Source organism: Diceros bicornis, chromosome 4 (assembly GCF_020826845.1).
Source record: "Diceros bicornis minor isolate mBicDic1 chromosome 4, mDicBic1.mat.cur, whole genome shotgun sequence".
NCBI classification, from domain to species: Eukaryota; Metazoa; Chordata; class Mammalia; order Perissodactyla; family Rhinocerotidae; genus Diceros; species Diceros bicornis.
The window spans coordinates 35,229,277-35,248,243 of NC_080743.1; the positions used below are offsets into that span (position 1 = coordinate 35,229,277).

Consider the following 18,967-nt stretch of genomic DNA (forward strand, 5'->3'; position numbering starts at 1 on the left):
TGTAACAGGAACTCAGTAAATGTTTGAATGAATGAATAATCTTGGCCACCAATTTGCTATGTTTTCTTGTCCCTTTCTAGGTATGTGGCTTTGTCCCTTAAATTCTCTGTAAAGCAGGGATTGAGATAGATTTCTAAAGCTCCTTCTGATTCTAAAATAACTTCATTTTTTAATAATTTCTCTGGTTATTCACATTTCTGTAAATCATTTACTTAAGTCCAATATAAGTAAAACAGTGATTGAATATATTTTGTCAGAAAATAATAGTTTATGAAATAACAGATTAGCTATCTTTCTCCAAATAATAGATTACCAATAATGTATGTTGACTTAAATTCATATATTGGATTAAATTTACTAGTGAAATATCAGATCATTTAACATTCATTGGTGGCATCTTAGGGTAATAAAATTTAAAAATACATGTTTTTGATGGAACAGGCACAGTGTGACAGTCTAATCAGACAGAAAATGTGGGTTTTACAGCATATATTTGGAATCTTTCCAGTATTGTCATCAATATAGCAGTCTTCAGTGGGAAATTGTTTCAGTCATCAAAAATCCATTTGTTTAGTTTTCAAAGGGACTGTAAATTTTTCAATTTAAGGTGGAGCACATCCACCTCTAAGTTTGTGTATATGAATCATCATTACATCTGCAAAGCCTTGCAGATGAAAGGCATTCAGTAACTATTTGCTGAATAAATGAACAAATACAGTAAGGCTGCTCAGTGAGGCCTGCTTTCCACATTCTGCCTCCCTCTTCTCTCAGCTCTTCAACTCATCACTGTCTGCTATGAACATCTTACATTTCAGGCCTGACATCCAACATCAGCCTTAGCAGATGCCTTTCCTCTTTCTTTCTGTCTTTGAGTTTCTTAAGCTCAAAACTTCTCTGGAATATAAGTTTAGGTATATAAATTTTTTCTGTACAAGTCATTTCCTCAGCTAGGGTAGGAGGAACGTGAGCCAATTGGAGTAGTCAGACTAAAAGATTTTGCAAATTTGTAGATCTTAAGCTTCAGACAGTTTTATTGGAAAGTAGACTATACAGAATAACTCACTAGAGAAAGAGAGAGAATAATGAGAGAAGAGCAAATATAAACAGAGTTGATAATTCATGAATTATTACAAGTATAAACCTAAGTAGGTTTTTGTTGTTTTTGTTGTTGGGTTTTTAAAAACCATACTGCTTAATAAATGTAAAAAATATTTTTAAAGATGATGTGGTTGGGGGGGCCACATAATTGTGTTTGCAGATCTTGCATTACGATGTTTGGTTGAAACCTATGCTGCCAGTTGTGAGGAAAGGAATGAAGAGCCTTTAGCCAAACGCATAAAGAATGATAAAACAGAAAAAGAAATTAACACTTTGGCCAAGGAAGGAAATGAAAAAAATGTCCCAGAGAAGTGGACCCCTGTGGCTGGCATTGTTATTGCACTCTGTTGTCACCACAGGTGTGATTGGAGACATTATGTGGGCAAAGAATATTTCAAGGCTCTAGGCCTTGGAGCAGTGGAATTCCACTATTTCCAGCGACTGAGTAGTTGGGCAACTTGTGGAATGCGGAAAACATCTTTGGAAGCCTCAAATATTACCACAATAAGAAAAGATAATCAGAATGATAATAGTGAAGAGCATGATGATGGGGGATACAGAATCACAGATGACAGCACTGAGAGTTTGTCTGGGTAAGTGACTACTTTGAAATGCATAACACTGAGTCAGACATATTTTGTTATTGCTATACTTTCTTTTTAAATGAATTATACCAAAAATTTATTCATGAAAATATATTTCACCTTCTAATTTTAGAATATGTTAACATATACACATTTTTATTGTGGTCATAACTAAAATGTGTCTTGGAAGCATGGGACGTAGCATGTAGTATATTGTGGGTTATTTAGCAGCTTATCAATAAATAAAAGTGACTAAAATAATTTTTTATAAACTTTTACAAAATCCTAACAATGTTTTGTTTGTGTTTATTCGATTTAGGTTTCTTACTGTTGAAGAAAAGAAGAAAATAGGGCATCTTTGTAAATTGCTGATTGACCAAGGCCGAATTCAGTATTTACAGCAGAAGGGATTCAGTCCTGCTCTACAGTACTATACAGACCCTCTGGTGTCTTTGGAAAATGTATTGTTAACTGCTTTACCAAAACTTTCTTCATTACCAGAAACAAGTGCTTAATGGAAAAGAAATTTTGAACATCTGTCTTCCACCAAAAAAAATAACATTTTAAATTGTATTTTTATATTCATGAAAATATAATGTAAATAGCAGATAATATGAACTTTAAAAAGGGTTGTGACCTCATTGAACTTTGGTAATAGCTTTTTTACTTTAGAAATGCAAACATTAGAGAATTCACCAAATTCCCAAAGGAATCCTCTTCAGCAGGGTCTTGTATTATCCATCTGTATTTATAGAGATTGGTAAAGTAGTTGAACAGTTGACTTGGTTATCTGAAACACACATAACACATCAACATGTGACTAGCACATTAACTTTCTATTTGCATTAATTTTGGAAATTTATTTTCCTTTGGTTGTATTTAATACTTTTTATTTCCCAAATTCAAGATGTAATGAACAATTGTCCATTTGTAACAAGGGCCAATCTGAGAATTTGGCTTGTGTGTGGATGTTTCTTCCATGCAGATCTGGAAAGGATAATCAATTATGATTTTTTTTCTAATGCAAACAAATTCAGAGATGTTCACAATTAATGAATCACCTTCAGATTTCCAGAGCCATACCTGTATTTATATATTATCAGAATTTGTCCATGAAAAACACCAAAACTAAAGAGATGTTTTTAAGGAAAAAAACTATTTCACTTCATTTTTTTAACTGGATAATTATCTAATTAGAAGTTCCAAAAAGATATTTATAAGCCTGATTCACAAATTAAATTGAAATCTGCAGATAGCTTCTGAAGTTAATTAGGTATCTCATATATTTTAACAAGCCATATTTACATGTATAAATACAAATATAAGTATATTCTCTTCTGTTTGGGAAAATAATTTGGAATAAAGTGGCATTTAGATAATGAAACCAAAAACCTTCTCACATTTAGGCCTCATTTAGTTCATACGCAGTTTCTATGCACAAGCAAATATTAAACCAAACATATGGTAGGACTGTTATTCTTTTCCACATCTTATCCTTGATTTGTTTCTGCCTTTATTTGTAAAAATTGTCTTAGTCATTGGTACATTTGCCAAGACCAAGATCTAGAATTATTAATTTTAGATATTATAATGATATTCTTAGGTAACTATTTTTATCCTGTAATTCTATGATTATATTGAATTATAAATTAGAAACCTAGCCTATTTTTAATTCCTGATCTTTTGACTAGTTTAATCTCAGATGTTTTATGAGATTGCCTAGGTTCAAATCCCAACCCTACCGCTTCTCAGCTATATACCTTTGGGCAAGCTATTTAATCTCTTTGTGCCTCAATTTCCTCCTCTTAAAATGGGGATGATGATGATGATACCTACCTCACAAGGTTGTTGTGAACATCAAATGAGATAACATGTAAAATGCTTAGAACAGTTCCAAGCACAGAAAAAGTACTCAATAAATATTAACTGTTATTAATGGTAGTAATTCATGAACATTTTAATAAAATAATGGGCAGACTTGGTCTTATTATCTCTTTAAGTTGTAATTTTCTTTCTCTTGTTTTAAGTTTTATGTCGAATATTATTAAAGTAAGGTAATTTGACTGTTTTTTGAATTAATTACTCATGTCCCTCAATCAAGAGAACATAAATGAAGATAACACATCATTTAATAATTAACCTGATTTTACTGGGTCAGGCAATGGTAATTTGCGTCATACAATCTGTTTTGCATCATTCAACTATTTATGCCCAGAAATAAAAGATATTCTGCAACAGGCATCATCTCAGTTATGTTTCATCAGACATACATGCACACGCAAGAATTACAGTCTTGTGGTCCATTTAGGTTAGTGATATGTTTCTGACAGTGGTTCCAAGTACTTTATGGAAAGAAAAGCTTGTCCTTCAGCATGCCAGCCGTAAGTCAAGATTATTGTTTTCTCCAGCCTTTTTTATTTCCCTTAATACATCATGAGAAAGTGACAATGTGGGATATGCGTATAGCTATTCCTTGGCCTGCAGAATTTGCAGGTTCGGTAAACCCTTCCTTAAACTTGAGAGTCATCTACACAACTACCTCTTCCTGCATGTCCCACGGGTACATCGAATTTACTGTGTTGAAACTGAAGCTCATCGTCCGCTTCTGCCACCTGATTCTGCCCACCAAATCAGCTTCTGTACTTCATGTCCCCATGTCACCATCTATCCAGTTGCTGTAACCAAAACTGAGATTCATCCTGGGCTCCTCCTTTTTCTCAACTGTATTCAATCATCAATTCTACCTCTTACTTGTCTTTTATATATTTATGCTCTGCTTTCCAAAACTATCAGCCCCAAACTATTATAACTCTTTTTCTTCTCTTCCTCCCGTCTATCCTCCATGCCTTTGCTGCTTTGACCTTGCTACAACAGGTCTAATCATTTCCTAGACATCCTTCATTGGGGTTGGTAAAAATTATTTCCTCTGGCTGAAAAAAGTCTGTAGTTGTTTGCTCAGATTATACTCATTCTTCAACGTAGCTGTTTGAAGATGTAACTAAAATCTACTTTTTAACTCAAAAACTGACAGTTTAGTGAATTATAAAACCACGATTTCTGTTACTAAACTATCATTCCATTGTTTTCATCAACAGAGAATTGTGCTCTTTGTTCTCTTCCCTTAATCTTAGATTAAGTTAAAGACTTTCCTTCCTTAGTTAAAAAAAAAAAAAAAGTGGTTTAATTCTAAATTATCAGAGACTAAGTGATTGAAATCTGTGTATCAAAACCTCACATTTTAACTATTGGTTAAAAATCTGTGTTCTCTTCATGTTTTTCATTCCTAGGTAAAATATTATTTGGCTATTTGTCGATTGTAGAAAATGAGGAAATGGCAAAGAAAGTAGTGTTCATAAGAGCAAACTGACATATATGACAAACTGATAGAATGACATACTGAAGCTTTAAGCATCACATCTTCATTCACTTGGTTGTGCTTCAAGTGCTTCGCCAAGGAAATTTATTTTCTCACTCCACTTGAAAGTCTTTGAATATCTTTACAACCTCTCTCTCTAAGCCTTTATCAAAATTGTGAACCAATTTGAATTTCACTTTTTTCCTCCCACAATATTGACCAAGAGACTGGAATTTGACAGAAAAGGTAGAATAGAATGAGAAATCTAAAAAGAAATTAATATATGTAAACATTCCTCTACCAATAAGAATATTTAACCGGTGTTAAATACAAATCTCATACCTGCTCTTCTCCGTGACTCCTGTATGTATGCGTGCATAAACTGAAGGCCAAATAATTCCCGGTCGTCCTCATCATCTACACTTTCACTGGGAGGAAGTGTTATTTCCAATTTCAATGGGTTGTCTCTGAAGTTGACAAACCTAGCAGTTCACCAAAAAACAGTATTTTTATAGGTGCCATAGAAGTATACACTTATTTCCCTGGAGAAAGATCAAATGATAATATACTACTCTTTTTAACTGGTTTCAATAACTGAACATCTTGGTGAGATGTGATATATCCCAAGAATCTTTAAGTTTCTTTCCTAGAAGAAAAAAATATTAGCTTTAGACAACTTATTTTCAAAGCTTGTAAAAGCAACTCTTAGTCCATAGCATATATTTAACGTGGTGCAGTTTAACTTCCAAGAGCAATTCTCTTTTTTTTTGTGAGAAAAATCAGCCCCGACCTAACATCCATGCTAATCCTCCTCTTTTTGCTGAGGAAGACCAGCTCTGAGCTAACATCTATTGCCAATTTTCCTTTTTTTTTTCCCCCAAAGCCCCAGTAGAAAGTTGTATGTCGTAGTTGCACATCCTGCTAGTTGCTGTATGTGGGACGCGGCCTCAGCATGGCCGGACGAGCGGTGCGTCAGTGCGCGCCCGGGATCCGAACCCGGGCCGCCAGTAGCAGAGCGCACGCACTTAACCGCTAAGCCACGGGGCCGGCCCCAAGAGCAATTCTAATGCAGCTCAAATATACAATTAATGCTATGAACTTAAAGTTTCTACAATTTTTGTAGACTTACTTGTGTCTTATTTATCATTATATCTTCACCATCTAGTACAAGACTCAGTAGTTGCTGAGTAAGTGAATGAATGAATGATTTTGTTATGGAACTTGTGGTATTTGGTGTGAATCCTCATGTCTTATTCTCACTGTCAGGAAATTAAATTTTGGAAGACACTTGAGGGAGTTCTGAGAGTAATTAACTTAGTAAAAAGTTATATTTGCTCTATCTGTAACATAATTGCCTGTGTCCACTTGTAGTTAATTAGAAGGAAAATAATCACTATTTTTATGCTTTTGGTTTTTATATCACAGATGAGGTTCATTAGCAGTTATAAAGATGATTTTCATGAAAAAGTCACCAACAGAGGGCGTTCCTTAACGCTGATAAATCCCAGTACTGCCTTAGTTTCAAGCATTCTTTATTGAATAGTGTAGCCCAGTAGTATATGAATGCTATTTATAAATTATAGCATTTCAAAGTTGGAAAAGAGTTTTAAATGTATTCATTCATACGAATTGAGAACTCAAGTCTATTTATAATAATTTCTCTATATTACTTTGTTCTGCAGCCAGAAAGCAACACATTGGTTTTGTGTGTACAACTTTTTACCTCAGATTGGTCATCTCTTCCATGCACAGTGGAATATCTTGCAGTTTATTGTTGCTGAGAACAAGAGTACCCAGATTTTTCATATTGCTGATAGTTTCTGGCAAACATGTTATTTCATTCCGTTGCAGCCATAATGTATGTAGATTTTGCATTCTAAAGAATTAAAAGAGGTTCCTGCAATTAATCACATAATACGAAAACCCTGGTTCTTATTAACTTAAAAATCAAAGAAATGTCATCTTTTATAACATCTCCTTTAGCCAGTTAAAGTTAACTGACGTCACATGACCTGATTATTAGGGAAACTGCATCGGGGAGTTAATCTCTAATACAGCGCTCATGCGGTGGTAGAAATGAAGTCAACGTATTCTAGAATTCTTTACTATTCTCATAAAATTTCTTAAAGAAGAACTGTAAATGTTGTCTAATTCGAATTAGAATCTTAAGAGAAAATCTTAAAATCTTAAGAAATTATTAATATGCCCACGTAAGTCAAGGCAAGTATGCATAATGGTTACAGCATGGACTCTGGAGCCAGGCTGCCGAAGTTCAAACCCGAGCACATGTCCTGGGGTCTTGCACACTTGCTGTGATCTTCAGCAGTTTAGCTAACATCTCTGCATTAGTTTCCTCATCCATTTGTAAAGTGCACAGAAGTGCCTGGCATGCACTAAGCAACACTGTTATTATTGTGGCATCTTCTTGTCAATTTGTTGAAGTCGGATAGCCAGTTTTTCTCTCCTAAAAACCCTTTTACTTATTTGGAGTAAATGAGAATATACTATTAAAAAGTACCATATTTAGAAGTAAATGGATCTATTGTGACTGCTTGTGTTTGGGGTCCCATTTGTTTTGTTTATTTTTGGTTTATCATAGATGGCTTCAACACATCTATTGCATAAAAAGTTATTTATTTTACCTTTCTATAGTATCAGGAAGTTGTTCAAGTCTGTTGCTCCCCATGTCAAGCCACTCAAGGGCAGGCATGTTCAACACAGCAGGAGGGATTGTAGTAAAGTGGTTTATACTCAAATCAAGGTGAGTAAGCTTTAACAAATTGCTGAGCTGAAAGGGAAAGCAAAGTTTTTCAGAATAAATGTCCACAGTGTACGGTACTAGAACACTCACATTGGCAAAGGAGATAATTCACGTCAAGGAATGTTCACGTTATGGTTGGGCTTTATTTAGTCCTAGCAGTCCACAACAAATTCGAAATAAAAGCTAAGTAACCTCCAGATAAATGAAAAACTCTCATAGAAAGTTCATCTATTCAAAGAAAATTTATCTTCCAAAATAACCAAGTTCCAGAGTTTACAGAACCTGCCTGGCAGAAGCTTTTTTCTTCTTTCTGAGAATAAACGTACTATGTTTTCCTTTCATCCAGTAGTTGAGATTTGTATGGGAAAACCCAAACTTCAAAATAATTGTTATCTTTATTGAACCTCCTTCTTTATACCTGGTGCTTTACATATGCTATCTCAGTCATAGAATTTACTGTTTGGCAATGCTATTTCTTAAATGAAAATATCAATAAAAAAATTTATTAAGAATAATAAACACCAGTGTGCTCAGCTTAAGAAAGAAAATATATTGATATGACTGTACCCTCTATGTACTCCTCCCTTCTTCCTTTCCAGAGGTAACTCCTGTCCTGAATTTGGTATTTATCATTCCCATGTATTTTTTTATGTTTTTATTACTGTACATAAATATATGTTTTCTATTTATTTCTATATGTTTTCATAAAATTTAGTATTTTTGTTTTAAAATCTTATTTAAAGATTATGATACTGTACTTTATCTTTCTTTAATTTGATCTTTTCTCTTAGTATCAGTTTTTAAATATATTCATGCTGATGCATATAGTTCTAGTTTTTCAGTTTAAAATATCCCTTTAGTTATCTGTGTTCCCCACCCCCAGTTTGAGAAATCTGTGAGTACATGAGTTATCCACCATTGTACCTTAAATTAATGAATAATTCTGACATCAACTTACAAGGCGAGCACCTTATTTCCTTTTATGGATAAAATGTCTTAGATAGACTATGTAACTAGAAATGATAAAGCTATGATGTGCACTCAAGTTTTCATGCACCTAAAGCCACAAAATTTCTTCCCTCTTTCCATATAACACTGTAGTGAAAGTTTCACAAGATGTGAGAATTTAGTTAACTTTTACAAAAAACTCTCCATTTAGCTAGAAAAGTTCTGTGTTTTATTTCTGTCTCAGGGCATGTTCAGATTCATTCTACTTTAACACCACAAAAAAATACAGTGTTTTGTGAGTAATGCAGAGAAGCAGGAAGGTTCCATCTAGTAGGTGATGTTTCTCCAGTTTTAGAATTCAAGCCATGAATAAAACACTTTTTCAGAATCTGTCATCAGACTTTTAAATTTTTCAAACAGTTCAGAATAGAGTATAAAAAGATTGCTTTTACATTAGCATAAATATATGTTTGTGTGTGTACAGTGTGTGCAATTTTCTGGCTGAGAGATAAGTCTCACATTGCTTATTTCTCAGTGGGTCTGGAATCCTTTGATTTTAGACGGTTGAAAAGATATTAAAACTATTATGATCTAACAGTCTTAATTTTGCCTATGTGAAAACTGAGACCTAGTTATGTAGTAGTGTGTTCACAGCCACACAGCTGCTTAGAGGCCACATTTGAAATAATCCCAGGCTCAAAATCTCAGTTCAGTATTTATTCTTTCAGTATTTGTTTCTTTAAGTAAAGAAATTAAGGTAAAGACAGGTTAATAGACATGCCCATATTCACAGCTTTTTAGAGACAGAACCAAGCCTAGAAACAATCACAAGAATTAGAAATTAGAAATAAATATTTATTGGCCCTTTTGTGGGTATAAAGAAATTATCCCTGTGGTCATTATTTTCATCATAAGCAAGTGCATACATTTCATTAAATTGAACTGTTATGAGCGAGAGAGATAAAAAACTATGTTTTACTTGCAAGAGCAACAGTTATTGGTAGACATGTTTACTGATTTGGAGAAAAAAAAAAGTGGTATTCTCACCAAGATACAGAGGGAGAAAAGAATAGTCTTTCTATTTTATTTTGAGTTTTATTATTTTTCTTAACTTTTATCTTGCAAAGTCATTATTTTCAAGGCAAAGCACGATGAAAATTTCCTTTGCTGATTCTGAGCATGAAATATGTTTTAAAAGTAATACAAATGTCTGTATCTCTAAGATCAGTTTAGTTTTACCAATAACAAGACATCATACCAAATCAAAATTTGAAAGCATTTCAAGCCCTTCACCTTGCTTTTACTTGGTAGAGCCTGGGAAGCTACTTTTCCTAAAAAGGAAACACTTTTCCTAAACTGAAAAATTCATGTCTTATCACTTAACCTCTATCTCAAAAACTAATCACTCTAGTAACCAACTAGTAAACAAAAGAGCTTTTCTGTCACCACATTGTGCTTTGTGATAATCATTTATTCATTTAATAAGCATTTATTAAGTAACAACTACAACCTAGGCTGTGTCTTCAATTCTGGGAATAGAAATAAGTAAGACTCACTCTGGCCTTCATGGAGATCACAGTCTAGTCAGCAAATGATGTCAGTGCTGTGACAATAATAGAAGTATCTTTTATTCTAAATAGATCTTTCTCTAATTAAAAACATGCATTATACTTACAATAATAGGAAATGGTTATCACTAAATATTTTCTGAAGTAAAATTTATAGCATTTCTTCATTAGTGTTATTTTTAACGATCATGCAATTGAGAAGTAAACCACTAATAGATGGAAAATATAATCCTCGGCCTTTATATCTTTCTGACCTCTTGTGGAAGATCACATATATCTCTGTTAACAGCAAGTTCTAGTTTCTCCAAGCTGGCACAATGACTTAGTTCCTTGGGGACTGTCTTGATTTTGTTGTAACTGAGAATCAGTTCCTGAAGTCTAGTGAGCAGTCCTACAAAAAATAATACACAGTAGGGAGCAGATGGATATAAAATAATGTTTCCAGTTTAAATTAAGTATTACAGCATAACTTACTTGCCAGTTTCGTATTGGCAAATTCACACTTCTCACGTTCTTCCCTTTTCCTGGTATGTGTCCTGCCCCTTCTTCAGATAAGGAGCAGGTTTATCAGTGCTATAGGCAAAAATTTTTTTTTTCATTCTATTTTATCCATACTGTATGTTGACCAATTTTCCATTTGGAGATTTTTTTCTCAATTTAAGAAATCTTTCTCAGGGCCAGCCTCGTAGCATAGGGGTTAAGTTCGTGGGCTCCGCTTCAGCGGCCCGGGGACTCGGATCCCAGGTGTGGACATACACACTGCTTATCAAGCCATGCTGTGGCAGGCATCCCACATAAAATGGAGGAAGATGGGCACAGATGTTAGCTCAGGGCTAATCTTCCTCACCAAAAAAAAAAGAAATCTAATTTTCTTTCTTGCCTTCAGCCTATTCTTTTCTAGGAGGAGTAACTGAACCAGCAATATTGTTTCCAGAATCTATGCAATAATATTTCCAAAGAGACTTTTCTTGCATTGAAATCTCATCTTGAATCACCTCAGTAAATCCAGAAGCTTGGATACTCTGGAAGCTTCAATTTAGATTACATGTTTAAATTTTTCTCAAGACTTGGGGCTATATAAAGATGAAATCTTTTTTCCGTGTATCAAAAAAATTCTCAATAAAAAGCACAGGAATAAAAGCAATCTTCCTTACCAATTCCTCGAGGGATCTCTGAAATTGTGTTTCGAGATAAATCTAACACAATGAGGTTCTGGAATCTTCCAATGAATTCAGGAATTTTCAACAAACCAGTTCTATGAAGTTGCCATTCCTGTAGCTGAGTCAGTTTCAGTAGAGAAGAAGGGAGGGTCTAAACTCAAGTAAAAGGAATGACGGAGTTACTATATTACTTAAATTATTTTAGAATCATGCCACACCGAAGTATGATTGTAGAGATTTATTTGATTTGTAAAAGAACTTTGGAATATTTTTTCCTTAATGGGTTATATTTCCAAGTGCTTTGTGTTACTTCTAAGTTTTAAGACCTTTACTTTTTGTGGGGGGTGGGGGGTACTAAACTTTCAAACCCCAATCATAATAGCATAAACAAAAATAATGTATTTTGGTCAATTGTGCACACACATAGAACAGTCTCCTAAAGATTCTATCATATTAGGCTTTCATAGAGTACATATTCTATTGAAAATGAGAATATGGTGGTTAATTGAAATCATAGAGAGCAAAAATTGATTTTAATCAATAATTCAAACTTCTCTTCCCCTTCTGTTTGAAATATTTTATAAAAGTTTCTTAAAGAGGATTTTTTTTAATTTAAGAATTTTAAGAGTTTCAGCTATTCTGAACCTTATGCCTTTTCCCTTTCAGCCTAAAATAGCCAAGAGAGAAAATAAAGGAGGTAACCCCCTAGCTAAATATGCCTATATGTATAAAAACAAACACTGACCCAAGGGATAAAGGCCCTGGAAAAAATTAGAGTATGCCTAATGTAATTAAGCAACTATGTGTGTGTGTGTGTGTGTGTGTGTGTGTATGAGTGAGAGAGAACATGAATCACTCGGTGGACCTAAGAAAAAAATTAATATCCATTTCCATTTTGTGAAGGTTTAACTGAGCATTTGCTTTGGAAATGCTATATGATTTTTGTTAGGCAGGTGGTCATCTTTTTTATGGAAAATGAGAAATTGCTTGTTAGAAGGATTAGTAGGAGAACTATTACAAATGACTGAAGTTTAGGCAGAGTTGAAACAAATCGATGAAATTTTTTCAAAAAAAAATTGTGAAATTATATTTCTTTTCAGTTGTTCATGTTGCCCAAATTCATTTGGTGTATTATTAAAATTAGAATTTCTAACTATTCCAGTCTTAATCACACAGTCTCAGAATCATTCTCTCAACTCTCCCACAAAATGCAAAACATAGAAAATCAAATGTTAACTTCTGTAAGGCTTACCTTCCATTCCTCTTTTTCTATCTTCAAAACAACCCTTCCATCTTCACTAGTGACCTTTTCTTTTAGTTTGGTTAAGCTTACTCGTTCTTCCCAGATCCGCACTAGCCTAGGAGACCAGGAAATCATTTTCATTCATAGGTAATGACATAAGTAGCATTCACTTTTATATAAAAAAGTGACCCATCAAAAACAACCATTTGGGGCCAGCCCGGTGGCGCAAGCGGTTAAGTGCGCGCGTTCTGCTGCGGCGGCCCGGGGTTCGCTGGTTCGGATCCCGGGCGCGCACCGACGCACTGCTTGGTAAGCCATGCTGTGGCGGCGTCCCATATAAAGTGGAGGAAGATGGGCACAGGTGTTAGCCCAGGGCTGTCTTCCTCAGCAAAAAAAGAGGAGGATTGGCGGATGTTAGCTCAGGGCTGATCTCCTCACAAAAAAAAAAAAAAAAAAAAAAAAAACAACCATTTGATCGATAGTATCTGGAAATCCGAATTTCCAGAATTTATTTTGCAGGAATTACAAATATGATTAGTATCATAAATACCATATTTTTAAGTTTCTGAAAAGTATCATAACGCTCCATAGATTTTTTATAACAGCTTTATTGAGATATAATTCACATACCATAAAATTAATTATTTCAAAGTGTACAACTCAGTGGTTTTTGGTATATTCACAGACATGTGCAACCATCACCGCTCTCTGATCCCAAACATTTTCATCACTCAAGAAAGAAACTCCACACCCATTATTAGTGGTCACTCTCCATTCCTTCCTCCCATTAATCTACTTTCTGTCTCTATGGATTTGCCTATTCTGGACATTTCATATAAATGGGATTATACAATATGTGGTCCTTTGTGTCTGGCTTCTTTCACATAGCGTAACTTCATCCAAAGTTCATTCATGCTGTAACATGTATCATTACTTCATTCCTTATTATAGAAGGATAATCCACTGTATGGCCCTACAACATTTTGTTTATCTTTTCACCATTTGATGGATATTTGGGTTAATTCCACTTTTTGGCTATTATGAATAATACTGCTATGAACATTTGCCTACAAGTTTTTGTGTAGAAATATGTTTTCATTTCTTTTGGGTATATTCCTAGGAGTAGAATTGTTGGGTCAAGTCATAACTCTATGTTTAACTCTTTTAGCAACTGCCAAACTGTGTCCAAATTGCTTGCAACATTTTACCTTCCCACCAGCAATGCATGAGGGTTCTGATTTCTCCACATCCTCACCAGCATTTGTTATTGTCCATCTCTTTGATCATAGCCATCCTAGTGGGTGTGAAATGGTATCTCGTTGTTGTTTTGACTTGCATTTATTAAATATTTAACCCATAGATATTTAATAAATATGTTTTTTGATGACTTAAAAATAATACAGTTCAACTTCAGAGTTAAATTGTATATTACTACATTCCAGTTTTTTCCAGATTTTGTTTTTCAGATATAAAAATGTACAAAATCTGTGTCATTCTGGAGCACATTCATATTGATTTTTGGTTCATTGCAAACATACGTGAGAATAATATCAAGCTATAAAAATGATGAGAAAAAGGTCTTCTATTTCTATACTAGAAAATTTTTCATGTGTGAAAAATAGAGAATAAGTTTAGAATTGAAATTTTTGCAATTTTAGCCTATTAGAATGCCACACATAAAATATAAGCAGTCATCAAAGAACCAAAGTTTAATTAACTTGAATATTTATTTGCCAAAAATCTCTTGACATCTGAGAGCTAATATATGTTCTTAGCAGTTTTGCATTTCAACTGATCTTCAGCAAGGATTTTATTTTAATGAACAGAAAACTGAATATCTCTAAAAGTGTAAAATTTACTGTCTATATATTTTGTTTTTTCAAAATATTTCTATAAAGTCTGTGTATTTTCATCTGCTACTTGTCTGAAATTTAATCTGCTAACAAGTACACTGTGGCAATGGCTATGTGTGGCCTTCCAGACTGAGCAGCTAAGCTTCCAATAGATGTGGTTAACTTAGACAAAGTGTATAATGCCATCTATTCAACTACATCACTTTTTGTAAAAATAGAACTATTCAAACAGACATAATGATTATTAATTACTTAATACTCACTAAGAGATATATGTATTTCTGAGAAAGATTTAATGACAAGTGCAATTAGGTGTCTTATTCCCTAATCTTTAACTTCAATTACAGAATTCATCAAGTACCCATTGTATGCCAAATACTGTGCTAGACATTGTGTGTACGAAAAGCTCTATCCATAATGAGTTTATGGTGAGGCTAACTATTAATAGACAAGTCTATTTCCATCTCTAGAATGATTCCTAAATTCTTTTTGGCTCTGAATTTCTATGATCTAAGTCCAGAATGTGTCGCTTAATTTGGTGACCATGAGCAAGACATCTCAACTCTGTGGGCCTTGCCCATAAAATGTGGGGTTTGGGTTAAATAATGTCCAAGGTCTCTTGCGAGTCTAATATTCTGTAATTCCTACACTGCATATTTTTAGCTTGAGGTTCGTTCAAGTTTTGAATAGAAATTTTCTGTCACCTCTAAAACCCTTTTATTATAGTCTAAAGCTTTCCCAGATGTTGTCATACCAACTCTTACATAAATGCTTGATTTTTTTCAAGGCAGCTTACATCAAAATACAATGAGGACAATTTCTATTTAAACTTTAGACTTTTTGAGCTAAATCTTTAGCCACTTGTAGCTGAGAGAAGAAGCATTAGATTGCATTCTTACCCTTTTTACTCCTTGCCTGTTTTGTACAAAAGAACTTGAAGCTGCTGAAATAAAATGATTCTTAGCTAGACATGTATAATAGGTGAAAGTCAAGAGTTTAGAATCAAATGATGATTCTTGACCACTGTTAAAAAAATTGGATAGAGTTTATTAAGAGTACTCAAGATCAAGTTTATTATAATTGTATAATATAACATAATAGGTTTCATAAGGGTAGCTTTATATATAAAGGGCCAGTCTAGGGAAATGTAAGACCTGAGGTGAATATAGTGCTTACTGAGTCAGGTTGCTTGGATGTGAATACCAGTTTCTCATTTATTAGTAGCATGATTTTTGAAAAGTTACTTAAGCCTGTTCCTCAGGTTTTCCATCTTTAAAATGGAGGAAATAATTGCACCTATGTGTGGCAGAGACTGCTTATTGTCCCCAGTGTCTGTCACTCCTCTTTCTCAATAATAGATCCTCTAAATTTAACTGGGCACAAGACTTTCATTTAGCCAGCCTCCCTTGCAGCTAAATATGGGTCATGTGAATGTTAGCCAATGGGATATTAGCAGAAGTAGTAGTGTGTGCAACTTCCCACTGGCTGGAATCAATATGATGGCTGCAGTTGGTGTATCTATTTGGGGCCATGAGGTGACATTAGGAATGGAAGCCACGCACAGTTGAGCAACAAGATAAAAGCCTGAGTGTCTGACTTAGTGGAGTACTATTCCAGCCCTGGATTACTTACCTAGAAATGTTACCATATCTTGTTTAAGGCACTATTATTTTGGTTTTCCTTTTCTCATAATGCAATTTAATCCTCATCTTGACACTCTTTTGGCATGCTGAGAGAATTAAATGAGGTAGTGCAAATAAAGCACTTAGAGTGCCTAGTAAACAGTGCACAGTAAATGACTGCTACTCTTACCATTGTCAGCATCATTATCTTTATTGGCTTTGGGAATATTTTATGGGGAAGAATGACCCCTCCCCATCCAGGTCTTTTGTTTTTACAGACAATTAGCAGACACAAATACTTGCTTATCCATAAGCTTTTCCGCTTCTTCTTTGCCGGGAGAATACCAGTTATTTTCAAGTGTTTACACTTCTTCTAAGTAACTCAGGTGTAAATCTTAATTTGTCTAAACCAGTCATACAAACTCATTCCCCTATAAGGTAACTGAATTAGGGGCGTACAAATGATCCAATTCTAGCCAATGAGAGTTGAAGGGGAGGTTTGCTGGGGAACCTCAGAAAAGTTTCCTCTTTTGTCTTTTTCCTCAATTATTTTAAGAAGCTACTCTTTCTTAAAGAAGAAATAGAAATAGTTTCCACCCTGCTGATAACGTCATGATGCCTGGCTGTGATGCCTGGAGGTATACCAATCAAACTGCAGCACTGAGAGAAGCTAACCTGAAGACCAAACTGACACACTGAGATTAGCAGTGGAAGGTGATAAAAAGAAGCCGAGTCTTTAAAGCTGTTGAACCTTTGGAATTGCCTTACCTCAGGACTTTCCTATTGCTTAAGCCATTTTTAGTTGAATTTTCTGTTATTTGTTAACTGATACAAGACCATTTTTTTAATTGAGATATAATTGACGTATAACATTACATTAGTTTTAGGTGTACAACATAATGGTTTGATATTTGTATATATTGCAAGATACAAGACCATTTAATGTTTAGAAAGAGACCTAATGAATGAGAATTTAGGGAACTATGTGGAATCTATGAGGATAGGGACGATCCTTACAAGATTGGTAGAATACTTCGGAGTCATCCAATTAGGAAAATAGGTAAATATCAAGAAGGCAGAGGAAATGACAGTCAAACTATTTAAGTACAGCCCAAATCAAGGAATCAGGCGATCCACAGGGGCCCTGGCCAGAACTCACAGCTATTCAAACAGATGAGAATCTACAGTACCTTCTACTGCCAGATGTTTTAGATCCTAGGGAATATAATGTTGAACAATCACTGAAAAGTAGATTAAATGATACCAATCAAACTTTGATGAATGTTGAACAGAGTCCTATAAGGACCTAGGATAACTACAATTTTCACATACAGACACTTATTTTGTGGCCCCCATCACATAATCACACTTAACTGAGTCAGATGTTTCCTTAAGGTATATTTTGTGTTTTTAATAAAGAAAATCTCTATCAAATTCAATAATAAAGCATTTAATAAATGCTCTTTTCTATAATGAAGATATTATGAATTTTAACTAATTCAAAATAATAAATGTTATAACATACTTCTGTTGAAATTCTTTCTCTCGCTTCAGATCTTCATTGTATTTCTGTATTCTTTTTTCCCAAACTTCCTTTACAGCATTGACAGCCCCAGTACAAACCACATTTTCTGACATGATTTCTCCACATTGTCCCAGAGTCACCAACTTCATTAAGTCCTGAATAGCTGAATCACAGATGCCATCTCAGAAAGGACCTAATTGTACCAGAGAAAAAAAGCAATGTGTTTCAGAATGTTCACTGAGTACCATAGTGATCATAATAGCTTATATTTATTCAGCGCTTTCTGTGTTCCCAAGACTATTTTATATACTTTACATGCCATTTCTTGCTTAACAATCCTCATAAAAATACTATGATATGGGTACTTTTATTATCTATGGAGATAAATTTGGTAATATCTATCAAACTTACACATTCACACTTGTAGGAATTTATACTGCAAATATTTTCAAATGTAAAATGACATATTACAAAGTTATTCACTGCAGTGTTTTTCATAACAGCAAAAGATTGGAAACAACATAACTTTCCATCAGTAAATTGTAGCACATCCATATTATGGGAAATTGTATAGCTCCATAAAGAAGGAAAGCATTTTATATACTGATATGCCATGATCTCCAAAATGTGTGACTCTGCCACGATTTCTTTATCTGTTCTAATGAATCTGGATACTTGGGTCCCAGATTTTTGCTATTATGAGCAATACTGTTTCTAAAATTCTTGTTCTTATCTTCTTGGTGCTCAAGTGGTATTGTTTCTATTGGGTATCTACCTAGGATTAGAATTGCTGGATCATAGTGTATGTGAATGTTCAAATTTATTAGAGCCAAATTGTTTTCCAAAGTGACTGTGCCCATTTACACTCTTACTACAATTGTATAAGGGTCCCCCATTGATGTACATCCTCACCAGCACACTACTGCATAAAATGATATCTCATTGCGGTCATAATAAACGAAATATGGTATATCTATGCAATGGAATATTATTCAGCTATAGAAAGGAATGAAGTACTGATACATGCTACATCATGGATGAACTTTGAATAAAATTATGCTAAATGAAAGAAGCCAGACACAAAACAGTACATATTGTATGATCCCATTTATATGGAACGTCCAGAACAGGCAAATCCATAGAGACAGAAACTAGCTTAGTGATATCCAGGGTCTTTGCAGAGCAGGAAATGGGGGGGCCTGCAAGAGTACAGGGTTTCTTTTTCGAGTGATGAAAATCAATTTTTGAAA

The 18,967-nt window shown here is 34.2% G+C and overlaps 2 protein-coding genes across 4 annotated transcripts in view; one reads left to right on the forward strand and one right to left on the reverse strand.

The window, feature by feature from the left end:
- TRMT13 (tRNA methyltransferase 13 homolog) overlaps positions 1-4,238 on the forward strand; it is a 26,610-nt gene extending 22,372 nt beyond the window's left edge. The window contains exons 10-11 of one of the 3 annotated variants that reach the window (XM_058538629.1): positions 1,259-1,691; positions 2,002-3,933. In XM_058538629.1, coding sequence (XP_058394612.1) covers positions 1,259-1,691; positions 2,002-2,197 — 629 coding nt within the window. In that variant the 3' untranslated portion in view covers positions 2,198-3,933. Of the gene's footprint in view, positions 1-1,258; positions 1,692-2,001 lie in introns of those variants that run through there. The other 2 variants (XM_058538630.1, XM_058538631.1) reach the window with 2 other exon arrangements.
- LRRC39 (leucine rich repeat containing 39) lies at positions 2,417-17,830 on the reverse strand. Its single transcript, XM_058538633.1, has 8 exons — positions 17,718-17,830; positions 12,727-12,832; positions 11,469-11,625; positions 10,569-10,705; positions 7,680-7,825; positions 6,761-6,913; positions 5,380-5,519; positions 2,417-2,472 (listed from the first exon to the last, which is right to left on the reverse strand). Exons 1-8 carry the CDS (start codon positions 17,828-17,830, stop codon positions 2,417-2,419), a joined length of 1,008 nt encoding a protein of 335 aa, XP_058394616.1.
- Between the last annotated feature and the right edge of the window lie 1,137 nt (positions 17,831-18,967).